Here is a 27,575-nt window from a genome sequence, read left to right on the forward strand (position 1 = left end):
CCGGGTTTTCCCCTTCCCCCACCCCGGTCCCTTTCCCCTTCTTCCCTAACCTCCTACCCCACCCAGCCCCCCTCCTCAAGGGGCAGCAGGGCCGCTCCCTCTGTCCTTTCCTCCCTTACCCACCCTCACCCGCCCTTGTTTCTCCTTCCCCTGTCCGGGGCAGCCGCCGCCATGATCCTGCTGGAGGTGAACAACCGCATCATCGAGGAGACGCTCGCGCTCAAGTTCGAGAACGCGGCCGCCGGGTGAGCGCGCGCCTGGGGCCGGTGGGTGGCGGGGGAGGCCGAGTTGACCCCTAATGATCGTTCAGTCCTCCAGACCCAGAGGAGGGAGGTGGGAGACCTGGGCGGGTGTGGGGACTGCCCCGGCGGGGTTAGACGCGGGAGGTGATTGGGCGCGGTGGGGTGAAGGGCAGAGATGCGTGGGGAGAGGCTCAGAGGAGGGATGCGGAAGCAGCGAGTGGACAGGAGTGCGCGTGCCAAAGGTCAGGAGACCTGTGGGACGTGAGGGGAGCCGGAACTCTCCGCTGGAGGATCCCATTGCCCTCTGGAGCGAGCTGGGGACCACTTCCCTCTGTATTCCCCGTCATTGTTCAGAACCCAAAGAAAGCCTATTTGGGATTCGGTTGGAAGGAGTTTTCAGGAATTCCCAGCACTGGAGGAAGAAAGAAGGTGCCAGGCCCAGATTCACCACCCGTCTTCTCGCTCCCCACCCCCATCTTCTCGTCTAAAGGAGCAGAAGACTGAAGGCAGGTCCTGCCTTGCTGCCGGAAAACCCGTTGATCTCTCTAGTTTTACTTCCCTGAACCCTACTGTTAGAGAGACTGATCATTTTGTTACATTTCTCGAGCAAAGTTAATAGGCCCCCCCATATCCACACTCCTTTCTTACCGCTCTTCTGAGGTCCTGATTCTTTTTTCCCCACTCACTGTCCTCTGTCTGGTTATCTTTTAAATCTTTGTACCGTACCCTGGGTCTGTGATTTCTTCTGTAGTCATTCCGGCCCAGATACGCACTTAAAAGCCTCCAGAGTCTATAATAAAGTTCTCAGATAAGACCTGTTTGTTAACCATTGGCCTTTTTAAAAGTGGGCTTTAGGACATGTTTCTAAGGCAGCCTTCGGAGTCAGACACAAGAATCAATAGAAGACGACCTCCTCCCCCAAAGCTGCTTTGCTTTTCTAATATAAAATTTAATACATGAACCAAAGAATCGGTTTTAACTTCTAATTTTTGATGGCTTGTGGCTAGTCCCTTTGCCTCATTTCCCCATGTGTGAGGATGGGAACTTCACATCTTGGTTACACAGTTGAGGAAATAGTGCAAACCGTTTCTGGTGAACTGGGAACTAATAATAAAGTAAGTGCTTGGAAGGCCACCGATGGGAGAAGATTAGTAGAGGGAATTTCTAAGTGGACATAATGAACTTGTGGCTTGGAGGCATTAAAAAAAAATACTTACTACCTGCCTCTTAAACTGAATATATTGTCTCCTATCTCTTTTATAAGGCCACGGGTTTTATCTGTAGTACAAAGCACAGCTTTCCTTGAAGTAACACAGTGAGCAGTAGTGACTGTTTCCTGCCAGGGGCTGCAGTTGCTTGTATTTTAGGCTGACTTGCTTCTTGTCTTCCGCCTCACTTACCAGTTCCTTTGCATTTTAAATGTTCAAGCGAATCAGCTTAGTGGCTTATTTTGGGTGATTTCTGTGTACTTTTTTGAGCAGTGTAGCACATAGGAGGAAGTTAAATGAACTTCTGCATTTTCACAGCTTATCTCAAGTGAATTCTCAAGTTTAGACTAGCGAAAAATGAGACCTGGGTGGTTATAAGCTGATCTACAAGATAAATCCTGTGCATTTCAAGTGGAAGCCTGCCTTGTAGTGTAGGAGTACGTTCACATCTGCTTGTTTATTAATAACTTGTGACTCTGAAATGTAGCCCATTATTCATAGCTTCAGCTCTTTTCCTTTTAGAACATTACTCTTAAAAAGAGCTCCTAACTATTTCAGCTGGGAGTAAGTAGTCACACAAGTCTGGAAGGCATAATTTAGAACTTCTCCACTTTTTTTTTTTTACAAAGTATATGTTGTAACAATGTTGAATCTTAGGGCATGGCAGCAAATTTTGTTTTTTTTTTCTGGCCTGTCTTCCAGTTGAGATGTGACTTTAAGTTAGTTGACTCAGAACATACTCTGCTGAAAATCACCTTGAAAAGAGACCATGATATTTAACCTAACAGGTAGGGTTTTCCTGGGATTGCAAATGAAACACCTAGAAGAAGCCTAGAAGTTTCTAGGCATACTAGTAAGGTGAGGCAGCAGTAAAGCATTTAAGTATTTATCAAGTAGTTAACTACTTATCAAGGTGCATGCCTAGCCAGAACTTTTAGAGAATAATAACTAGTGTGATAATCATGAACATTTACAGGGTTCTCTCAGTGCTCAGCCCCAAACAGGAACAGGAAAGGGGGACCTTTCTAAGAGTATGGCAGCATTACAGAGGACCTAAGGGGGGACACATTTTGGGGTGGAGATCAGAGAAAGATTAAAGAAAGGCAGTAGCTCTAAGGAGAAACCTTTGAGATTGGAAAGGCTTGGCCATTGTGGGAACCTGCTGGGAGAGGTCAGCTCCGCCCTGCTTTTCCCAGTTGGGGAAATGAGGTTCTGTGCAGCCTTCCCCAGAGTGAAACCTCCAGCTCCACAATGCCTGGTAATAGGCAGTTAACTACGTGTGGCTAGTCAGGTTGAAATAAAAAAGTGAATTAGAATAATAAAGCTCCCCAGTCACACTAGCCACAGTTCTGGGACTCAGTTGCCACACGTGGTTAGAAGCAGCCAAATGGTGGGCAGCCAGATGTAGGACATTTCCATTATTGCAGAAAGTCCCCTTGGACAGCCCTGTTGCAGCTACTGAAAACGTGAACATGAAGTAGTCTTAAAAATAGTTTTGCGGTATATGTTTCAGAACACAGTAATTTTCCTTTTGAAGCTGATCTTATTTTAAGTGATGCCTCTTGGAGCATGGTAATGGATTTATGGCAGGTCCTCCTCTGTGGCCCTCTCATAGTGTACCCATGCCAGAGTAAATTGCAGCCTCGAACCATTGCCCAGCCTCCTTACTTGTGGGCTGTGAGCACTGAAGGGGGTTGTACAATGTGAAACAAGAAAGAAAAAAAAATGATGCCTCTCAGATTATCTTGCTGTGTCTTCTTGCCTGTGACATCCTTCGAAAAGTCTATATTTCCTTCAAGTAAAGCAGTTCTGTCATAAATTGCTTAAGAATATATTTGGTCATGAAAACCTTTTAACTTGGAGGCAGTTTTGACAAAGCCTGAGAGCCATTCCAGGCAAATTACTTCTTTTTTTTCCCACCACACTCCTGGGAAGGTGGCTTATTGAAATGATTCCTGTATCCCCACAAAATGATAATTATTGGTAACTTGTTTTCTCAACAGCCTCCAAACTGAGAGACTGTCACTGATTAAGAAGCTGTGCACAACACTGCAGATAACCTCATGTGCAGGTCTTGTCAACACTTTTTTGGTTTTTTTTTTCCCAAGCATTTAGGAATTCTTACTTAGGCTCCCAATTAAAAAAGTACTCTGGCAATTTAATTTAATTCTTTTGTTACTGTATACACACCAAGAACCTTTATAGCCTCCAAAGCTAGGCTTGTCAACTTCACTCTAGTCTGGAGTGCAAAATTGAGGAAATGCTGTCAGATGCGAATTGCTGTTGATTTTAAGTGCGTACTGGCTCCTTGCCACAGCTGTGCATATTGTGGGGAGCTGTGCTTCTGTGAGGGGGAGTGAAGCTCAGTAGGCAAGCCGTGCCAGTTGGGGTGGGCGAGGACTGTGGGAGGAGAAATTTGAGCGAGGAATAAATTAAATCTTGCTGATACCTTCTCATTCCCAAATATGCTGCATATGTCCTCAGGGAGACAGACTGCTGAGAAGTGATTTGGAATTAGGACATTGTTTAAGCATTTAGAAGAAACTGGATGTAGTGGCTGACTTGCTGAGATGATCTGGTTGGTCTTTTTACCGGTCACTGTAGTCACACACTGCTACCCACTCTGGCTGCCTTGGAACTACTCTGGGCATGAGGCCCAGCACTGTGTTCCTTTTGTGTGTACCAAACCTGCGACTCTTGGTGGCAGGGTCTATGGTTCTATCATCTTTGTTTCCCCAGAATTCTTACTGTGTGGTATAGTCAGCTTAGTACACTTTTGATGAAGCCAAATAGAATGGTTCTTAGTTTTTTTAGGAGTTTATCCTTCTTCTGACATTGTGTGAATCAGCTTTTAGACCCTGTTGTTTTGAGACATGCCTTAAGAGAGTAGGACCACCTCTTACCTAATATGATCCATTTTTGTAGGCTTTGCTCAAAAAGGATGATGGGAGCCTTAGAGAGGACTTAAAGGAGATTAATCAAAAACTTTATGATGAGATAATGAGCAGAATTCAATAATTCCTCTAATTCAGCTCATAGAAACAGTAACTAGAAGAGGGACATAAATGCACAACAAGGAACTGGATGTGTTCAGGAGTAAAAACTCCAAAATCCTTAATGAGAAAAGAGGATTGGATAATAACAGTTGCCAGGAGTTCTTTAGTGACATTTTACAAACTTCTTTAGAAAAAGGAGAGGAAGAAATTTTTTCTGAAGGAATTTAAGAATGGCTCTTGAAACCCATCTGAATGAATTGAGTATATTTTAGTGTCTTGTGCTGTCCTGTCAGTAACCCTGAGGACTTAGCCACCTGGCTTACTGTAGGATTCCAGATATTGCAGCAGTCTGACACTAATATGGTTCTGTTTCTCCTTGTTTTGCTGACCAATTCCCGATTGTTTGACATGGTTTCCTTCCATTTCAGAATGTGCCTGGGTTACAGATAGCAGCTGTGATTTACAATTGACAAAACTGGGGCTCTTGGGAGTTACTGAGGGAGTAGATGGATTCAGCATTGTGTAGGCACCCTTCCCTGGTGATTCCTGACCTTGTTATGGTATGTCACATCTGGGTGAGTGGTCTAGCCTGGAGATCTGCCACTGGGCTGCCCTAAGGGCTGTGGGATCGTTATCTCAGCGTATCTGTAGCTGAGTCATAAGACCTTTGTTGGGAAACTGCCATGTATATAGCTTCTCAGTCCTCACAGCAGCTTTGTGTGGTAGAGGCTTTTAATCTCCATTTTCTAGAAAAGGAACCTTTGGCTTGCTGATGAGTATCATTGCTGTGGCTACAGTAACCGGCAGAACCTGAGGTAGAGAGTCAGCTCTGAAAGACATGCTTTTTCTGTGATTAATTTACTCTCACTGCCTGAGACAACTATTTGCCCTTTTGGCCTAGGGGCTTCTGTGGTAGCTCAGATAGTAAAGAATCTGCCTCCAATCCAGGAGACCCAGGTTCGATGCCTGGGTTGGGAAGATCCCCTGGAGAAGGGCATGGCAACCCACTCCAGTATTCTTGCCTGGAGAATTCAACAGACAGAGGAGTCTAATGGGCTACATTCCATGGGGTCCCAAAGAGTCAGACACGACTGAGTGACTAACATTCTTTTGGCCAGTTAAGAGTACACTTGCTCCCAGACCAATCTTATTCCTGTCTGTGGTTGCTTGTGGTTTAGTCGCTAAGTCATGTCTGACTCTTGCGACTCCACGGACTGTAACGTACAGGCTCTTCTGTCCATGGGATTTTCCAGGCAAGAATACTGGAGTGAGTTGCCATTTCCTACTTGAGGGGATCTTCCAGACACAGGAATCAAACACCAGTCTCCTGTGCTACATGTGGTCTCCTGCATTGCAGGCAGATGCTTTACTAGCTGAGCCACCAGGGAAGCCCTTTATTCCCCAATAGCTCCGTGATTTTTAAACCACAAAACACTTGGTCTTGGACTTGAGCCATGGCCCTGTCATGGTATATTTCCCACTCAGCGCAGTCCCCTTGTTGGGGACAGAGTTAGACAGAAGCCTAACCCCTAAGTGACTTCTCAGGAGGACTCCTTCAGCCCAGTGCTCTCCTCAACAGCCTGCCTGTCTTCTCTGCAACCTCTGTGCAGCCATAAATAGCAAACTAAAATATTAATGACAATGATTTGACAAATATTCCCAAGTCAGGCAGCAAACCACTTGGTATAGATCTTAGCAACTTCTCCCAGAGGGGATCAGTGCTCAGGGAACTTTATGACCTAGAGAAATGCAAAATTTCAGAGTCAAAATGTTGGAACCCTAAGGTTTTTTATCTACAGTTGATCTTTTTTTGGTCAGTTGATGAAGTGAGAAAGTGAGGAACTCAGTCCTTCTGTGGCCGACTTAAAGCCTAAAGGTTAAAAAAAAAACCAGCCTCCTCCTAAGTGATACAACATGGGCTTTTATAAGCCTCCACCCTGCCTCTTTGGCACAGCCAGCCTTCCTCAGGAAAGTGTGTTTCAGTGCTTCCTCCCGTTGTGCAGCCTCTTAATGTTTCGTTCAAATGAGCCATAGATTAATGTTTCTACTTCTTCCTTTGCTGTTGTTTTTTCTAGAAGTGAGAAATGGTGGTTGGTCATTCCTCGCCTTAGTCACCAAACTACAGTTACAAATGAAAAATCAGAAACAACTTTTAATTTTTATCCAGTTCTTTCCATCGTATCCTGAACTCACTGCTTGTCCATTAAATTTTTATCTAGTTCTTTTCATCATATCCTGAACTCACTGCTTGTCCATAAACGCACTTGATGCTTCAATTCTCAGACACCCAAAGTACTTTTCCTAAGTCACGTATGGATGGCTTTGAAGAAGCAGGGTGGAACTCAGTATGTGATTTGTATAGGTTGATTTTACAATGGGGCTAACATATGTTTAATAGAAGCCAGTTTCCTTGAGAGGTATGGTTTAGCTTTGCAGCAGTGTTTTAACAGTCATAAACCATGTTATTTATTCCGTTATTTCCCAGCAACTCTGGAGGGCAGCTCAGTCTTGGTTCCTTCTGCAGATGAGGGAGCGGAGATAGTAAAAGAGATACACATTTGATGGTGAGGTCTTGAGCAAGTTAGGCAAGAATAAATGTGAAAGTGTGTATATCGTGTCTGCTGGCCCATAAAACAAAGTGGAATCATTTGAGTTACAGGGTGTTAGCTAATAAAACTATGGAGTCTTCATTGGTTTCCTACCATTGGGTTTTGAGGAGAAGTGAGGAAAGCATTTGAAGTAGCTTTTCACTGGAGGTTAATTGACCATTAGTGTTTTTAACTGGATATATGTCATGCTTTCTGGGTTAATAACTCAGCAGCATTTATCAAACAGAAGTCCATGTACCAGGCTCAGCTGGGAATCACATTGAAAGTCATAGACCGTCAGTGCCACCCAGGAAAAGTTCTTCCGTGTCTGTTCTCTTGTTTTATCTTTAGCAGTTGCGTAAAGTAGGTAGGATCATTTGTGTTCTCGCATTTTAAAGATGAGTAGGTGAGAAAATGACGGGATGCAGGCATTAATTTGTCTGAAAACAAGATCTTGAAAAGGCTAAAGTTGGAAAACAGGTGTCTTGACTGTTCTCAGTGATTTTGCTCTGTTACTTTGTGCTATACTTTGTATGAAAGTGCAACACTGAAATTTAAAAACAACCACCTCCCCCTCAAAAAAAAACAAAACTAGAGGAGAACCAAAGAGGGTTTCACAAAGGAGAATGGTGTGAGTACTTAGGTGATGTAAGGGAGAGGGAAACACAGTGTAGGAAGACTTACAGATTGTCTTTGAAATGGAATAGGACTGCATCATTCTGTGGCCTGAACTCATCCTTTCACTTTATGTAAATTTAAACCGTTCTGCTCTCTGTTTAGCAGTTTTCCTGCTGAGAGTGCAAGCAAAAGAGGGCATTTTGTGGGTCTATATACAAATGTGTCTATCATGGTCTTAAGGAGTTAAGAATTGAAGATGAGCACCAACCATAGCAGAGATTCGAGCTGCAAAACAAGCTTTTATCTGTCCTTCCTCAGTCTTCCACCATTAGTAAGCAGAGATTCAGGTGCATAAAAAAATGAATTGTCTACCTGGATCAAGGTTGTCTGATCTTAACTAAAGCTCAGGAGCCTTTTGCAAGTCTCCCTGAAGCAGGCAGCAATGTCGTTACCCTTTTCTTGGCTGTGTTGCACAGCACTCAGGATCTTAGTTCCCTGACCAAGGTTTGAACCTGTGCCCCCTGCATTGGAAGCATGGAGTCTTAACCACTGGACCACCAGGGAAGTCCCAGTAATATAGTTAGCTAACTAAAGGACTTTTATTTCATTTTGCAGAAACAAACCAGAAGCTGTAGAAGTAACATTTGCAGGTAAGTATCCTTTATCTCACCTATTAAGAGAAGGCACAACATAAAAAATAGAAAAGAAAATTGTTCCTAAAATAAGCTTTTTTGACGTTTGGGCTCCTATCTTGATTGTCAGATTTTTTTTTTTTCCTGGCTTTTATTTTAGATCATTATTCATGGATTTAGTGAGCTATATAAAGTTGCCTGCTGATATCTTAGAAGTTTGGGTTTAATTTTGTGGTACAAACTAAGGTTTTTTAAATTTGAAAATATTGTGTTATTATCTTTAGTCATCGTCTTAGTTTGCCTAGCATTTAGAGGAGTAGGGAATTAGAAATATAATCGAGACTTGTTCAACAAGTCAGAGAGAAAGGTTACTGCTTTCTTTTCCCTAGAAAGAATTGGGTATTGACACTACTCACTTGCTCTGTGAACTTTGAGGCCGTTGGTCACGCTGTTTATTAATAAAATGGGAATGCTTGACCAGGTGATCTTGGAAAACTTTTTGCAGCTCTGAAGAGCTCTGACTTGGAGGCCAGGCACCATCCCCTTCCCCTCCTGCTAACTAGCAGTGCCAGAGCTCCCTAAAGTAATGACACTCAGCCCCAGGTTTCAAGAACTTAAGAGCTAGCCAAAAACACTGTGTGAGCCTTGTGTGAATCCTAATTCAAATAAGACAACAATAATTTTTTTTTAATTCTTGAGATAATATTTCAGTGCTTGACTGGACATTTAATTTTTTTTTTTAATTTAGGCATGACAGTGGAATTGGGGTTATGTTTTTTTTTAGACATGTATTCTGAAATATTTGTAGGTGAAGTGACGTGATGTGTAGGATTTGCTTCAGAATAAATCATTGGGAAGGGCTGTGTCTAAGTGAAAACAGGGTTGGCTATATGTTGATTAATTGTTGAAGCCATGATGAGAATAGGGGTTCGTTGTATATTATATTTTTATACATGTTTCAAATACATTGCAATAAAGGTTTGTTTGTTAAATTCTTTCAGCATAAAGTGATGATTAAAGTAAAAATAGCTTGGTAGTTTTAGAGAAAAGAGATGAGTACTCAATAATTCTGATCTCAGTGTTTCTACTGATTTTCCACATGGATTTTAAATGAACGTCATTTTACTTACATGCCTACTTGTAAGGGAGACTTCCTTGTGCCCTGCAACAGGTAGGCAGGCACTTTGAGATGTTACTCCCTATTCCCAAGTTAAGCAAGATTATTTGCCTCTCCTGGCAGATTTTGATGGAGTCCTCTATCATATTTCAAATCCTAATGGAGATAAAACAAAAGTGATGGTCAGTATTTCTTTGAAATTCTACAAGGAACTTCAGGCACATGGTGCTGATGAGGTAAGTTCCACATCACTTTTCCTTGGGAGTCTTGTTTCCTCCTCACCTTTTCCTGGCAATTTGCCACTCCTGGAAGATCCACGGCACTGAGTCATCCACGCTGGCACTGGCCACTCTGGATGGCTTGCTCACCTAACCAGGGGCTCTTGACTTCATTTCCATTAGTCGTAAAGAAGGGTGTTTCTCAGAACGGGTTTTGGTTCTCTGCTTGACTGCTTTTTACACTGAAGAAATAAAGATGTTCTCTAACCAGTGAAAACAAAAACAGATTTAGTTCTCAAAAAATGTAGCAAGGAATACTTTTCCTTGACCAATACAAAAATAGCTATGGCAAGACTGAGATGGATTCAGTTCTATTTCTGTTACATTGTGAAGCAGGTATATAACCTCTAGTCTGTTTCAAGTTTACAGGCTTAATTTCTCATTCTAGAAATTTAGGAACAAATCTGCCCTTTACACTTTTTAATTTAATGCTCTTTAGAACTGGCCTCTGTATCTCTTGTTCCTTACGACTACCTTAGGGGAAATAAGAAAGGGTGTCCATGTGTTCAGAAACTCTTGGTGGCCATGCTTTATTCACTGGCTTCTTTCAATAGATTTGGTTCCTGTTGAACTGTATTTGCTCTGGGGAGAGCCATTTATGGAAGAAAGAAAATGTTATTACACCAGTGTGTGCATGTTGTGGTTGGGTCTCAAAGCAGGAAGTATGACTCAGTTCCTGAATCAGTTTTCAAGTATCTTCTAGTTTGAACAGAGTAGGTTCTCCTTAATGTGGTAAATGAAGATACAGCCATTTCTATTTTCTTTCTGATTGAGAGTAATAGTAGTTTGTTATTTTTTTTAAGTTTATGTATTTTTAATTGAATGATAATTACAGTATTGTGTTGGTATTCTGCCATACCTGAGTATTCTGGTATTCTGCCATACCTGAGCATGAATCAGCCGTAGGTATACATATGTCCCCTCTTGAACCTCCCTCCCATCTCCCTCCCCACCTCACCCTTCTAGATTATCACAGAGCTCCTGTTTGTGTTCCCTGAGTCATACAGCAAATTCCCATTGGCTGTCTATTTTATATATAGTAGTGTATATGTTTCAATGCTACTGAGAGTAGTAGCTTTTAACTTATTTAAAATTCATGTGATGAAAGAGCTGTTTAACAAAAGCATATGATCAAAATCTTGATACTAAAAACTAAAATTAATGTTAACTAAGCCAGATATCAAGAGCCATACACGGTCACTTCCCTTACTTCTTCATATGCAATTGGTTTGCCCTGGAAGTTCAAAGGAACAACTAAAACCTCTGATTTTGCCTCAAGTTCAAGAGAAGAATGGTTTAGAGAATTTGCATTCAGGGTTATTTTACATGAAAAGAAAGAGCCTCAGGAGAAAGACTTAAGTCTTTGAACGCATTTGAAAGATAACTAATGTAAGTGAGACCGGCTAACTCTTTACCAGATGAAGATCAAGAGGAAATAAATGGCAGTTAAGGTGGCCCTGCTTTAATGAAGTAGAAGACAACTACCTAGAAAGAATATTTCTTTGAAATGTTGAACATTTGAACAGATAACTGAAAACCTGTGCGATTATTCCCCCTAGACCTTCCCCTCTCTAAAGACGGTGCAGTAAGAACACTCCTTGGGAGGGAGAGAAAGTGTTAAGCTAGATTTCTTAAATCTCTGTTCCAGTCTGCTTTCCTTACAGTGAAACTCCAGAATACATTGCTATTCTTGTAGCTATCACAAGGGTCAGAGAACCAGCCCACTCAAGTGGGTGGAATAGGTAACATTGGCTGTGTTGCAGCAGAGTGCAGGGTAAATGGCTCCCTACGTTGGTTAAACAGTAACCAGCGTGTGATAACCACAGGAAGCTTGTTACTTTGTCACAGGCCTTTTTTCAAAGCAGAAAGCCTCAGCTGCCAGGTGGGAAGGTCTGATTTCCTGGTGTCAGGTTGGAAGAGGGGGCACAAAGTGAATCAGTTAAAAGTGCAAGTGACGTGAACTAGGAAGCGTTGGCTGGTTTTGCCAAGAGGAGGGAGCAGAGGAGTTGAACCTGGTATAATTTTGGTTCTAAGAACCGCTTAGATCTCAGAATATTAACTTAGTATCTTGGGCTTAAACTGAATAACTTGGAACCTAAACTAGGAGCTGTGGTTTCTCCCACATCTGATTTTCCCTTCCTCCAAGTACACATAGTACAGAATTGCAGATAGTTAAAATTACTAATGGGACATGGGTGCTACTTTTTTTGCGCTGAAATGATTTAGGAGAAGTGGTATATGGGACACCTGAAGTCAAATCTCTGTGCCACCAGTAGATTCTATGACCTTGAACCTCTCCCTTCAGCTCCTCTTCTGTAAGAGATACCTCACAGTGGGTGTGTGTCACCACATAGGAACTACATGTGGCATTCCTTACCCTTTGCCTTTACATAAACAAGTGTGATCACTGATTCATGCTGTGAAGTCCACCCTGCTGTCCAGGTTTTACATGTTGAGACTTTCTTCCAGCTGTAGGATAATGGTTAAATAAATATGTGGAGTACTAAAAAATATTTAAGAATGAGGAGAAAGAATGTACTATATGATAATTCTTTAAAATGGGACATGAAATAAATGGTTTGCTCCTGGTTTGTATATCGTATGTGTTTTAAAAACCTGGAGAGAACACTGAAAATAAGATTAGAAGAAAAGCATTGACGTTTGCTCAATCTGTTATCTGAGTCCCCAGATGCTGGAGCTGGGCTCTGAGATGACAGGAGCGGACCAGACGTGGCCCTGCTTAAATGGGCCTCCACTCTAGTACTGCCTGTGTTCTTAGTGCTTTTCTCTGGCTAGTGAGATTCTTCAAAACACACACACCACTCTTATAATTAAAGCAAGTTTGTGCTCTTGTTCACTTTTAACTTGGTAACTTATCTTAGATTTGAGTACCTCTTTTTTTGGTATTCCAGAAAATACAAGAGGGTCGTTATTAGTATATTTGTGGTGACACCGTTAAAAATTGGATGCATAGATACAAAATCCCACAGCCTGTTATACGACTGGGGGTTAGTATTGATATATTGGCCTCAATTCTGCCTTCTTGTGGAATAATGCTGACTCCTTCCCTCCCTAAGTTCAAGATTTTAATGAGACAAATAATAAGACCTGTCTGTGTCTTGCCTCTAAAACATAATAAAGACTATTAAATACCAAGAGGTTATTGAATTCTAGTGACTTTAATTTTTCTCTCTCTCCAAATAACTGCCTTTCTCCTGCTTAATGTGTCAATAACATTTAAGTCAGAACTGTTCCTTCCCAAATAAAAAGACTGATTCTTAAACCATGTCAGCCTCAGAGCAGTTCCTACCAGGAAGAGCAATCACGCCGGCAGAGAAAAAATAAGAAGGTGTAAAAGGGACTCTTGTTTTATCATTTACTCCAAAAAAGCTGGAAAATAGCCAGCTGTAAGGGTTGGTTTTGAGAAAAAAACATTTAGAGAGTACACCCTTCTGTGGACCCCCACAGTATAAATAACTGGCTAAGATTGAATTATCCGTTGCTTTTTAAAGCATTCAAGATAAGCAGGCTAACCAGAATCAGTTCCTGACAGTTCTGGTTTTACTGTTTCATTCACCTGAGTTAGTGGTTTGGCCTATATTTGGTTGATAACTAACATGATCAATTCTCACTTTAGTTCGGCATTCTTTTACTCCCTTGGAGGAAAAAAAGGGTAATTATGTGCAATATAAGATCTGGAGGAGAACAGACCATATAAAGGGGGTGACCAAGTGCTAACCTTTTGGAGTTAATCGAAGTTCTGTGAGTAATTTGTTTGATAACTCAGATAAATCTTCTTGGCTCCCTGTATCCTATTTCCCATTCGCCTTTTGAAAGTTAGGAAGAATGCTGGCTTAGGAAAAACTTGGCATGCACAGTCCTTTGAAAATAATGAAATTCTCATGGTCTTTGAATTAACATACTTGTTGATATGTATTTGTATAACATACTTGTTTTTCTATTTTCTAGTTATTAAAGAGGGTGTACGGAAGTTACTTGGTAAATCCAGAATCAGGTATGTAGTAATGTGAATGGCTGTGGAATGACTTGGAAAGAGATTCGTCCTGTTTGTGCCATGCCTTTTTTAGCCAACGGATTTTGTTTAAATGTTACTTATTTATGAGTATTTCTGCATGAGTTCAGGTCCCACTTCAGCTGTCTCCATAAACATAGCTTTTAAGGGGCTTTGCGTTGTCCAGTAATGGATACACGTTATTGGTGTAGTCACACACAGAGTTGATGGATGCTGTTTGTAACATTTATTGGGTAAGATCTAATGACTCTTTGTTAATGTTTCAGCCAGAGGGCCACCTTTGTTTGCCCGTAGTGATTAACATGGCTTTTGAGAAGATTAAGCCAATATTGATTCTCCCTCCCAGCCCCCAGTAACACCTTTGTACACTGCACATTTGGAGAAGGAAGAGGAATATTCACAGCTATTTTCACATTTTCAAATAGAAATTTCAGCCCCTGTAATCCATTCTTCTAATCAGTGATCTGTGCCTCCTTGGTTAGAAGAGCTATGTTACACAGCTTTAAAGGAAGCTTAAAGAGGAAAAAACTGAACAGTATTTTTATCCCTATGATTAAGTAGTAGTTTCGAATTCTGAGGCATCTATAGCCAGACCCCATAGTGAGGACCAAGTTGTAAGACTGCTTGAATGTAATATTTATTACTCAGATCCTATGACTGGTACCTTGACTTAAATCTTTCTAAAAAGGAAAGTGTATCTGTCTCTTTTTAACAGTGGTTACTTTAAAAAAAAGGCACCTCACCTGCTCATTAGAATACCTTCCCTTGACTCTTATCTGCTGTTTTGGAAACAAAGTATCTAATAAAGAAAAGTGCCTTCCAATGTAACTTGTTACTTGGAGTGTTTGTCTATGAGAACTTTGTACTCCATAAAGAATACTGAAATTTATTATTCCCCAAATTGATGGTACAAACATATCTCAGAAATAAAAGCCAAAAGATAAATAACAGTGTAGGCTCTAAGAAGAATCGGGGAATTTCAGAAAGAAAAATAACTAGAGCAGAAAAAGCATAAAGGAACCCTTGGCTGTGCTTGTCACCACTCAGATCCTAAAATCTATCAGAACAAGCAGAGTGTGACCTGGATTTTTCCTATGGGTTTATCTAGACAAGTTTGGAAAACTCGGCTGGCCATACTAGATTTTACTTTTCTTCACATCGTGTTTTCTTCATCATATTGGAAGCCATACTGAAGTCTGGCTTCAGTTATAGTTTTATTTAGTTTGTTTTATTTGGCTTCTTAAAACTAACAAACCCCAGCTTTAAATATTTTCTTCTTCTTTTTTTTTAATCTAATCTTGTGGTCCATTTGTTTATCTGGTTTTCAGGTACCCAAAATGGAAGGCTGATTGATATTATTTAATACTGGAGTGCCAAGAATGTGCTAAACCCTGTCTAGAACAGAGATTTAGATAGCCAGTTGATGCTCTCAGTGAGGATAGATCCAACAAAACAGACCTCAGGAATGCTCTTGGAAAAATACTAAATGGTAACAAAGTATAAAGGTCTAAGAAACTCAGAAATGTGTAGTCTATACAGTTCCTGGTACAATTATTCCCATCATCTGTTTAGAATATGAAATGATCCTCAGTGATGGGCAGATATTTTTGCAAAATCATTTACAGGTTTTTGGGCAGGTATAAGTCATTCAATTACATAATAAAGCATCCTAGGCACTTGGCTTCTTTGAACCTTTTTTTCCCTCTAAAGTGAGAAAAACTATATCTGGCCTATTTCATACAACTTAAATGGCGATTAAATGAAGTAAAATGTTTTAAAACACTTGGAAAATTTTACAGTGTACACAAATAAATCTTTTGAGGTGTATTCAGATTTTTTTTCCGTTTTGGGTTTTTGCCATATTTCCATTCCCAGGGCTTATAGTGGCACGCAGGCAGGTATATTTTTTTATCAAAAAGCAACCAAGCTGCTCACCATGTTGGCACTTGGCATGATAAACCGTCAGAGAAAAATATGAAACTCATTAATAGGTTGTTAGCATATTCAGCCTGCTTTCACGATTGTGTCTGGAACATTAAATTTATAAAAGTTCCAGGATTATGACTTCCTCCCATTCCTTATTTGTAATCAGTCATCTTTGATACTGATTTAGATTTTTGCATGGTATCTGTTAATTAGCTATATGTATTTACAGTAATTTTATAAGAATTAAGGTTTTTATTTCACTTCATTTGCCCTTTGAGGAAGATGGGAGTGGATTGCATTCTCCTTAGGTTAAAAGTATGGACACTGAGACAAAATAAAATGCCATTTGAACCCAAAAAGCTTTTTTTTTTTAAATATACCTACTGGGTGTTTTTTCCCCTCCTCCAGGATACAATGTCTCTTTGCTATACGACCTTGAAAATCTGCCTGCATCCAAGGATTCCATCGTGCATCAGGCTGGCATGTTGAAACGAAACTGTTTTGCCTCTGTCTTTGAGAAATACTTCCAGTTCCAAGAAGAGGGCAAGGAAGGAGAGAACAGGGCAGTTATCCATTATAGGGATGATGAGACCATGTGAGTATAGAGAGAATTTGGTCCTAAAACTTGGTTGTGGCTGTCACATGTGCTTACCAAAAGATATTCAGCTAAGTCAGACCTTAGACTATATTGTGTGAAGCCCCCCAAAGTGTCTTTCTCATAAAATTCTTTAACCCAGGATGTAGATGGTGTGGCGAAGGAGAAGGCCACTTCTCCTTATCTACAGAAAGTTGGAAAAAGATAAAAAGAGAATCTAGCACTTCTTTAAGGCACTAACATTTTGAGTCCCCTTCTGTAATTTAGCTAAGTAATCAGGAGGCAGAGGGTAACTATAGGTTCTAAGAAATATTTTTTAAAGTGGGGTTCTGAGAATCAACTAACTCTGGACTCCATACCATATAGACAAGTTGATAACGTCCACTTTGGGTGCTTTTCATCTCTTGCCTCATGTAAAGTTTGCGTTTATTCTACTGACTTCGTGGCCATAATTATTCAGTCTCACTAGCACACCTTGTATTATGAATTAAAAGGTTTATGATGGCTTTACCCTCCTGCTTCACTTGTGGATCAAGTTCTTGGCAAAACCCTGTTCTGATTCTGTACTTACTCGTGAGTTTTGTTCCCCTCAGGTATGTTGAGTCAAAAAAAGACAGAGTCACAGTAGTCTTCAGCACAGTGTTTAAGGATGACGACGATGTGGTCATTGGAAAGGTGTTCATGCAGGTATGGAGCAGACATCTTGGGGCAGAGAGTAGGGGGACCATGGCCTAGTGACTTACACCTTGGCATCAAAGAGACTTCCCTTGTGGTGCAGTGGCTAAGATTACTCACTCTCAATGCAAGGGGGCCCAGGTTCGATCCCTGGTCAGGGAGCTAGATCCCACATGCCACAACTAAGACCCAGCACAGCTAAATAATAAATAAGTCAATATTTTTTTAAAAAGATAAGAACTGGCAGCCCTATTGATGTTGAAACTTGATTTAGTTAAACAGTCCCCCATCAAACTCACTGATTTTTTTTTTTTCCTTAGTGGTTTTAGCCCTTTTGCAGGACTGAACTAGAGTTGATTCAGACAGTAACGAATCTACCTGCAGTGTGGGAGACCTGGGTTCAATCCCTGAGTTGGGAAGATCCCCTGAAAGAGGATCCCCTGGAGTGGCAGCCCACTCTAGTATTCTTGACTGGAGAATCCCCATGGACAGAGGAGCCTGGTGGGCTACAGAACGGGAGTCACAAAGAATCAGACATGACTAAGCAACTAAGCATAGCACATAGTAACAAAATGACTGAATATGAAGCATGCTTCCTGCCATGGGGTCTTTGATTTAAAGCTTGGTCCTGTTTCCTGCCCGCTTAAGTTTTCTTAAAGCTTCTAGCAAGGTCTGTTGGCTTGGCTTATTAGTCCTAAAGTCTTTTCAGAATGGAGTCTAGAGAAAATTCTTAGGTGGTAGGTAATGCATTAATACTGTAGAGTTGTCAAACTGGCAGTGAAGAGAATGGGCCTGAGTTTGGCTGAGGTCCCCACGGAGCACCCTCAGAAGCAGCTCATCTGCTAGAAGAGTAGTGGGGGTTAGCAGAACATTTTGTAATTGGATTTCTGGTGTGGTTGGACTCGGGTCTGACACAGTACAACCACTGTGGCTTTGTCATGCTGTCTGCTAACCAGTTGCTGGCTTTAGGACATGAGCTCTCACTGGTGAAGTATCCTGGCTGGTTTCTTATGAGACAGCTCAGCATTCAAAGTCTAGTACAGAAGTTAAATTAAAAAAAAAAACACACACACAACTTTGTTCATTCTGTTCTTTGGCAGGGTAATGAAATTTAAGAATTCCAGGACAGAACCTCTTTTGCCAGGTTGAGTTGAAAAATAATTGTGCTTAATATAGTGAGAATACTTTATGTGTAGGCATTCTGAGTGGCTAGGGAAATCTTCAAAAGGGATATTCTCCATTTGACCATCTGTAGTGGCTTTTTGTGTTAAGCTAATTTAATCAGAAACTAATTTTTTTAGTCCCCATGCAGAAAAATTGGAATATTGACACAGCATTTGAGAGTACTAAGCTTTCAAAAGTGTATGGTTGTGCACATACCTAAGACATATGTATGTCTTAGGTCCTAAATGTAAACCTCAGACAGGCATTTCATGTGTTTTTATGCAGAATTGACAGGGGAATTAAATGCAGTAGCTCAGAAATTGGGCTAAATCCAGACTGACAACCTAATTTTAAAACCTATGAAGTATATATTTAGATTTGGCTGGTTTTTTTACCAGTCTTCTTCCATTTTATTCCAGACAACATCTTAACTTATTTTTATACTTTAAACAGATCTTGTCTTGGAGAGTGTACTGGAGATTTGTTCCTTAGAAGAATTTTGAGTATTCTTTTTTGCATGTGAACTTAAACACTCTCCCTCAGAGTCCATGTGGTGGGACACTTGTCTAAAAGGGAAAAGAACATCTGCATTTTTGTACCGGCAGTGTCTCCAGTGAGTGACAGGCCTGGCCTCGTGAAAAGGCAATGCCCAGGAAGCCGTCTGCCCTTCCTCCCTCTCTAGACTCAGAGGCAGTGGTAATTTAACTTGAAATGACCTTAGTAATGTGGACTTATTTTGCTGGTTTTCCCCTCCAAAATAAATCAAGCACTGTCCTAGGCCTAGTTATTTTAAATTTCTGGGAAAAAGGAGGATGGTGGATGCCTAGCCTAGAATGCTGTGACCGGGGAGGCTGGTCGTGGTCACTTGTCTGCCTGCTGTGGGTCCTCGTTTCCCATGCCGACATGCACCTCCAGCCTAGTCAGGATGCCATCCCTCCCTTATCATTTGGCAGGCTGACTTGGAGGGATGCTTATTGCTGTCATTTGGAAAAAGACAGGGAGGGGCCATTCCCCACTCTTATGGATATGCTAGTGCTCGGCTTTGAAGGCATATGAGCTGTGAGCATCAGAGAAAACCTGGTAGATGTTATCGTTTCAACACTCATTACGTGAAAAGCAATAGTTACCCTTTCGGAGATTGGTGAACTAAAATTGTTTATATTACTAGATCTTTAAGTTAGTTCAGTAGGTAAGAGAAATTAAGTGGAAGCCACTGGTTACTATATGTTCAGGGACAAGACAAACGCAATTTTCCTCGTAGGCAGTAGTGAAGATGTCATTTTGAGGATCCTTGCTGCCTGTATACATGTGGGATTATACCTGTGGGATATTTTCCTGAACTGAGGACCCTGAGGCAAAGTGAATAATTTTAGTAGCATTGCCAACCCCTTCTCCACAGAGGTTATGCCATTTCCCTCCCACCTCCAGTGCATGAGTGTCCATTTTCCCAAAGTGGTGTTGAACTTTTGGATTTCTACCAGTCTGACAGGTTAAAAATGGTGTCTGCTTTCTCTTATGAACAAGGTCAAACTTTTTTTTTTTAATGCTGAAGGCTAATTTTTTTTGTCTTTTCTTGTGAGATGTCTCTTGATGGCCCCTACCCATTTTTCTATTGGGTTATTGATCTTCTCAGTTTCTTCATGTACTTGGGAGACTGGCCCTTTTTCTGTGATAAGAGTTGCAGATTTTTTTTTTCCAGTTAGTCATTAGACTTCTTTTTTTCCAGTTAGTCATTAGACTTCTTGGGTTGTTTTTGTTGTTTGGTTTTCCCTCATGTAGAACTTTATTTTCATGTAGTGAAATTGATCAACCTCTATGGCTTCTAGATTTTGAGTCATAGTTAGAAACACCTTCCCTACTGAAAGGTTGTAAAGAAATCTACCTGCATTATTTTCCTTGTGTTCTTATACTTTCATATTTTATGTGTAAATCTTACTACTTATGTGTAGTTTCTCTTGGTGCATGATATGAAAAGTGGAGCCATCTTTTTTTCTAAGTGACTACTGCCTGTCCCAGTGGCAGCTACACTACTGGTTTAAGATGCTGCCTTTATCATATACTTAATTTCTGTATATATTTGGGTTTATTCTGAGCTTCTGTGGTCAGTTATGCTTTGATGGAAGAAAGAAATGATATTGTGATGCCCCAAAGAGAGAAAAAGGAAGAAAAAAGAGGCAGTATTGCTGATACATAAGTAACAAAGACTCTAAGGCAAAAAGCTGCTGGGTTGGTGGGTTTACTGGCTTTTAAGTGTTGTGTAAGAGAGAAAAACCAAGGAGAAACAAAGGCAGGAGATTGCCTGAATTACAGCCCCGAGTCAGGACATTGTTAACCAACTCCGAAATGTATCACTCTTCATGTACAAAACTGAGAAATGCTGCCAAGTCACCACGGGTTTACAGATACTCCGTCTGGTTGTGAACACCACATGTACCAGTGAACTGGAGCGTTCAAGAAACTTAAGAAACACAAGAAAGTGCTGGCAGGCAGTTTTTATCTGTTCTCCCCGCCGGGGGCTAAAAGAGAGAAACTGATAGAAGTTAGAGAAGGTCCCAACCCAGTTGCAGAATGAAAGGTATTTCCTAGAGGAGGGCAATTTCAGCAGCTTTGCTTTAAGGATTTTCATTTTGAATTATCTTGAATCCTTCCCTCCCTCTTCAGATATTTTTCCTTTGGGGATCAAAGTTCAGAGGGGAGCCCACCTAACCCAGTGATGTTATTTCCCACCAACCTTTGGAAGCTACACAAGGAGTTCAGGAGGCAGGGGGTGAAACAGACGAGCTCCCCGACTGGGCATTAGACCTCCTCAGGTAGTATCCTTCCTTCACACATCTGCTGCTGAGGGCTTGCCCGTCAGTGTGTATCCTCCTGCTGCGGGTGAAGTGCAGTCCCTGCTCCTTCTCATACAGTGTGCTAACACTGTCAGCTAGGGAAGTGGTACTTTCTTTCTCATTCTTGTGCTAGACAGTCTCTTTTAAGGGCAGAGGACTAGATACAGAGATGAATAAAAGAATCTTTGACTTGAGGAGCTTAAAACCTGGTAGGGAAGCCAGATGCATTCATGAATAGTGAAATATCACAGTAGAGGTTTGCAGAAAAGCCATGGGAACCCCCACAGGAGAGCAACTAGCTGTGCCCAGGCTGTTGGAGAGAGCGTTATATCTGGGCAGCAGTACAAAGAACGTTGTAGACTAAAGGGCTGTATAACTTGCTCTCAGTACTCTCAGAAAACTCAGGGACCTTGGAAAACTTTTGATTCCATCCTTCTGTCCTTCAGAGAGTTTAAACCCTAGGTTTTACTGGCATTGCTGAAAAGTCCAGTCCTGTTATTACGGATCTGAGTTGAAACGGGGATGCCTCGTATCACTTACCTGTTTATACAGGAATGTATGGATTGGGAAAGCTTGAGACATGGGGGTTAGGACAGGGAAGAATGGCTTGGTTTTGACATCCTTAGGCATTTTTCTGTAGTTTGCTGAGGGTGGATACATTTTGTCAAGGGTGAGCTCTTACTTGAGCTCCACTTGATATCTTAATCAAATTTCCTGAAAAATACAACCTCCTTTCATATTAAATCAAAAGAAACTAATAAACTGTCATCCTTATCCTGAATGTAATCTGGTTCTCTCAGTGCTTTGCAATTTGTTGTCTATTTAGCCTCAGAAGTAATTTTATCATGCATATTTTTCCAAAACAAAAGAAGAGGATTAACAGTGCTTTTCTCTGCTCTTTGAAGATCGGACTTGTTAAGTACTTTGTGATCTCTCCTCTTTGAATCTGAAGTGCACTGATGGCAGCCAACACTGGTAATATTTCACGTTGTGCTGTGCTGAGTCGCTCAGTCATGTCTGACCCTCTGCGACCCCATGGACTGTAGCCCACCGGGCTCCTCTGTCCATGGGGACTCTCCAGGCAAGAATACTGGAGTGGGTTGCCATGCCCTCCTCCAGGGGAATCTTCCCAACCCAGGGACTGAACCCAGGTCTCCTGCATTGCAGGTGGATTCTTTACCATCTGAGCCACCAGGGAAGCCCAAGAGTACTGGAGTGGGTAGCCTATCCCTTCTCCAGGGGATCTTCCCGAGCCTGGAATCGAATCCACCTGCATTGCAGGTGGATTCTTTACCAGCTGAGCTACCAGGGAAGACCAGTATTTCACATTAGGTGTCATTTATTTTTAGCCTCTGCCAGTCAGAGGGCTCAGAGGTCACATCCACAGGGCAAACCCCAGAGCATAGGTTGCTGTTCTTGCTGTTCGTCTCACACCAGATTCTCTTCTGGTTGCTTTTTGCTTCATCCTGGCAGGAGTTCAAAGAAGGACGCAGAGCCAGCCACACAGCCCCACAGGTCCTCTTCAGCCACAGGGAACCTCCCTTAGAGCTGAAAGATACCGATGCCGCCGTGGGTGACAACATTGGCTACATTACCTTCGGTGAGCTGGGCAGGGTTGCTGCATTTGCATACCTTGGTGGGTTCATACTGCAGTTGAAATGGGGCTGAGTGGCAAAAGCAGGTGTGCCAGAGTGTTCCTGTTGCCGGTGCCATGACTATAGGAGGCATGTCATGGGGCACTAATATAAGTCATGTGCTATTTTTATTTTTATACAGTAGTCATTTTCCTTTTTTCCCTGTTTTATCTAAATCCTCAGGAAAAAAAAAAAAAAGGGTAGCCTGGTGTGAAGTAGGAGGGGTTAGGGCCACTTAAGCACTGCGTAGCAGCTGGTTGGGGTTCTCTGTCCTTTGGCGCCTGTTGGGTTTTTTTGCTCATTAGACCAGAGCTCTAGCCGAGATTCAGTTACCCACTTTCCCTCTGGAAAGATTCATATCCACCCCTCTCACAGTTTGCTTCAGCCTAGTGATCTGGTTCATTGATAACAGCTGACAGTTTAGAATCGCAGCTCATACACACACTGACCCTGACAACACTAAAATGTCCCCTTTTCTGAAGTTCTTTAAGTCACCAGAGTGCTGAAGATGCATCAGTTTATTGGAGATAAGCGGGTTGATTAACCAGGTTTCCTTAAGTCTAGTCTACATGTTTTTTTGGCGGGAGGGCACGTTACTCTCTCTGAGGTTGGGACAGCCTGTTACAGTTTAATTAGCAATGTCTCTCTTTGTGGTACATAAACTGATGGTGAACTTACAGTCATTAGCATCTCAGGACCTCTGCAGTATAGTTATCTCCTGGCCTGGCTCTCTTTTCTCTTGAGAGCAAGTTGACACACAGTGGTCCCACCCTTTCTTAGGAGGCATTTCATTTTGTTTCAACAAAATCTGATACTCAAGGACTTTGCTGATGCTGAGATCACTGAGTAGGGTAGATGCAGAAGATAGAGGGGATTCCCAGGAGCCAGAGGGAGAGGCGTGCAGGTCTGCCCAGGTGTGAAGCTGAGTGACTGACTGCTCAGGACTTCATGGGGCCAGGCAGTGGCAGGGGCTTTTCTCAGCCCCCAGCCAAAGCAACTCATCTTGCCATTCCTCCTCAGGAGTGCTCAGGTTCTTTCCCTTCCTGTTTGGTATTCACCACAGACTACATGATCCTCTCTGGATCTAGTTTCTCTGAATGCTTACTCTGCTTCGGCACCAAGGGCCTACAATAGGCAGGCTTTGTTCTCTAATCCCCATTGCTCCAGAGTCTACCCAGGTAGCCAGTTGTGTCATTTTCTAGAGAGACTTCTGAGAAGCAGGAGCTAGTAGACTTCGCAGTGCACAGCCGGAGAATCCAGACCTGGAATGAATGCCAGGACCAAGCCCTTTGCCGAGGGAGCCCTGGTTTTCGGCCATGGTCTCCTCCATTTGCACTCCCTGGCAGAAAACCCTAATGAAACAAGTGACGGTCCCAAAGCAGGGCCAGATGGGAGCTGCCGGTAGGCTGCTGGTCTTTCCACCCTTTGGCATTGGTGTAATTAGACCTTGACACCCTGTCTGTGCCCCCACCCAGTGCTGTTCCCTCGCCACACCAACGCCAGTGCTCGAGACAACACCATCAACCTGATCCACACGTTCCGGGACTACCTGCACTACCACATCAAGTGCTCGAAGGTGAGTGAGAGCAGCCACAGCACCGGTGCTCCGGGCCGTCCTCTCCGCCAGAGCTCATGGCATAAAGTCCTCTCTGGTCCAGGCTGTTGCTAGGAACTCTACAGAGATGGTTCTAGACGCTTTGAATCATGGCCTTTTTCCATCTCTCTCACTCCATAGCAGAGAGGTGAATATATGCTTCCTTGCACAGCCCTATGTCAACCCCAGGGTGGATGTTCCCAGACCTTTCTGATAATTTCCGCTACTTAGAGCAAAGCTGTCTTTCTGGAACGTGACTCTGCTTCAGTATCCATTGTGTTTGCCTCCAGGCCTATATTCACACACGTATGCGGGCAAAAACATCCGACTTCCTCAAGGTGCTGAACCGTGCACGCCCAGATGCCGAGAAAAAGGAAATGAAAACAATCACGTGAGTAGAACCATCCTGCAACGGGACTGCCTTCCTCTCCTAAGCTTACCAAGGAGGTCATGGGTGTTGGTGACCCAGGTGTCTGGGCAGTGGCTGCAGATGAGATAGGCAGTGGGGCGCCTATAAGCTGCCTGGCAGACTAAAGATGGGACAAACAGGTTTTCACATCTGAATGGGCCTCCTTGTTTCCACATCTCTGTGATCGAGGAGAGTGGCTGCTAGAAAGAAACACAGACCTTTTTACCAAGATGAACTATGTTTTCTTTGGGTCTGAGTTGAGAAGCCTATCTTAACTGTCTTGATGATGTCTTGTAGAAATGGAATAATCTGCTTGAGGACATTTAGTTGCATAAATAGGCCTGGGACTATTCCAAAGCATTCTTTTTCCTGGTCCGAGTCTTGGCAGGAATTTTGCCTAAAGAGGAGGTCAACTTTATCTGAGATAGAGATGATGAGGAGATCCCTAAAGGGTGCAAGACACTGTCCGCAGTAGAGCAGCATGGTCGAGGGCCTGGGGGTTTGGTTCTGTGTCAGATGCCAAACCTTGGGACCCCCTCTGGTAAGGTTTAGGCCATCCTGTTCTCCAAGTAGAGTAATGGGTGCTGGTCTCCTATCACTTGTTCCCATTGAATTAAACGTCTTGAGGTGAACTAAGCCTCCCCACAACCCACACAGCCATTTCCAGCACCCCACACTCTTGGGATAACCTTCTATAGGTATGTTGTGCCTAGGCCTTCCAGCTCCTTCCCTTGGCCTCTTCTACCAAGCTAGTTTTTGCTGCCATTTAACAAGATGAGAGAGGGTCTGACTCTCGGGTGCCTGGGCAGAATGCTTTTAATCTCAGAAGCATCAGACATTTATACAGAGCAGTGTAAGTCATCCCTGCCTTCTATACTTGAGAGGCTGCCTGTCTCACTAGGAAATTGATACCAAAGACCTTTCTCTAGAATAGCTCTTCCCACTGCCCAGAGCCAGCAGAGTGTTCAGTCCACAGCTGGATCCTCTGCTTAGAGAGAAGTGCCCACGTGCCATGGCAACACAGTAGCAGCATCGTTCCTTCTACTATTCAGCTTTGTGGCACAGCCTAAAATGGGCAGGACTCGAAAGGTGGGGAGGCAGGGAAGGTGTGTCCTGGGGGGCACGTGCTCTTGCTGCTCTGCAGACTCGTACCTCCATCATGGAGTTGACAAGTTTTCCTTTCCTTTCCCTGCTTGCTTCTCTCACTCACACCATTTTGGTGACCCTGAATGTGAGGCAGCCAATTTTGTGCCACTTTCAGGGCCCCGTTCAGTAGAGGCTAGGAGGTGAGCCAGCAGCCAATACAGCAGAAGGCAGCCTGACCCGCCAGCCTGTCGCCCACCAAACGGGGGGCTGGGCGTCATAAATAGTCAGGAACTTCTGTCGCCTTCAGCCCTGTAACTGCCTGTCCGTTGAGGAGAAGCGCCCACCAGGCAGCCACTACTCAGTGTCTCCCCACAGGGCTTCTCCCCTGGTTCCGTCACACAGCTCAGCAGCCTTGGAGTGTGGGGTTACTGCAAAGCAGGTGCAGTGGAAGGCAGGGACAACTCCCTGTCCTGATGGGGGACTAAGAAAAGATGAGTCCTTGAAATGAGCCAGTCGTCCATAAACTTCCTTCCTGGAACTTAGGGAGAGCAGCTTTTCCTTTTTCCATCCTGTGACCCCTCTTTGGCAGAGGTGAGTCCCAGAAAGGAGAAGCAGGAGGTAAAGAACCCTGAAAACCAGATTGAGTTCCCAAAGCTAAGCAGGAGAAGCCAGGACCCCTCTTCTGCTCTGGGTTCTTAGAACCTGGACCAGCATGAAGGAGGGTGGCAACCCTTCTGTGATCAGAAGCCAGCCATCAGCACCCCACAGAGCTCTGCCAGAATTGAGCTTTCTATTTGGGGAATGGATAACAAATATTTTAGCTTCATCTGTGGTAGGGTAAGACATTCCAGAGAGGAAAATCTTAGTTCCCGTAGTCCTCTGCTCTAGCTTCCAACCAGGCTTCCATGCCAGATAGGTACCCTCCATCTTTGGGAACCATTCCCAAAGTTGGCCTTTTTAGAATGCTGGGTAGGACAGGACACACCAGCTCAGGAGCCTTAAGCGAGGCAAGTGTTTTGTGACAGAGTGTAGTCACCGTATGACAACACAAAACACGCTTAAACTTGGAAAGTTTGGAGGGTTGCTTCTTCTGACACACTGGCCCCATGAGGAAAGATTTAAGGAACTGCTGTCTGCTAGGCTGAAAAAGTATAAGCTGTGTTAGGAGGACCCCAAATTCTTTTACTCAGAAGAGGGTTGAGACCAGTCTAAAAGGCAGGTAGATCTAGGCCATCCAGAAATTGTGGGCAAGTGATTCTCCTGTCTAACTTGGTATATTTACTGTCCTCATGGGCTTATTACTTGGTACCCTGAAGTATTCAATAGGAAGAAAGAGCTGATGGGTTGTTTCTGTGAAAGCTGGGCCTTAACCCTTGCCTGGAGTTCCCGAATACCTCTGCTTGAGAAACATTGACCCCATCTCTAGTGCAGAGCCATGGGGTGGATGGGAAGGTGAGCAGAAACTAACCTTCACACTTAATCTCTGCTTTTGAAGGGGGAAGACGTTTTCATCCCGCTAACTCTTGGGAACAGGGAGAGGAAGCGGCTGGCAACTGAAGGCTGGAACACTTGCTACTGGATAATCGTAGCTTTTAATGTTGCACCTCTTCAGGTTCTTAAGGGATTCTCCGTTTTGGTTCCATTTTGTACACGTTTGGAAAATAATCTGCAAAAACGAGCTGTGCTTGCAAGGACTTCATGGTTCCCAAGAATTAAAAGAAAAAAAAGAATTCCACTTGATCAACTTAATTCCTTTTCTTTATCTTCCCTCCCTCACTCCCCTTTCCTGCCCCTTCTTTTCCAAGCTGTTTTGCTTTGCAATATGTTACTGGTAATGAGTTGCAGGATAATGCAATCTTAACTTGTTTTCTCTAAGTATTTGAGTTCAAAACTCCTGTATCTAAAGAAATACGGTTGGGATCATTAATAAAGAAAATCTTTCTATCTTA

At 42.8% G+C, this 27,575-nt stretch overlaps 1 protein-coding gene across 1 annotated transcript; it reads left to right on the forward strand.

Moving 5' to 3' along the window:
* Positions 1-7: 7 nt before the first annotated feature.
* On the forward strand, positions 8-27,575 carry ARPC2 (actin related protein 2/3 complex, subunit 2, 34kDa). Its single transcript, XM_010861172.1, has 10 exons — positions 8-245; positions 8,268-8,302; positions 9,525-9,637; positions 13,649-13,694; positions 16,047-16,233; positions 16,827-16,920; positions 22,377-22,503; positions 24,013-24,113; positions 24,422-24,522; positions 27,122-27,575. The coding sequence occupies exons 1-10, from the start codon at positions 172-174 to the stop codon at positions 27,144-27,146; spliced, it is 903 nt and encodes a 300-aa protein (XP_010859474.1). The 5' UTR covers positions 8-171; the 3' UTR covers positions 27,147-27,575.

This window comes from Bison bison, unplaced genomic scaffold (genome assembly GCF_000754665.1).
Source record: "Bison bison bison isolate TAMUID 2011002044 unplaced genomic scaffold, Bison_UMD1.0 scf7180017864471, whole genome shotgun sequence".
In the NCBI taxonomy this organism is placed as follows: domain Eukaryota; kingdom Metazoa; phylum Chordata; class Mammalia; order Artiodactyla; family Bovidae; genus Bison; species Bison bison.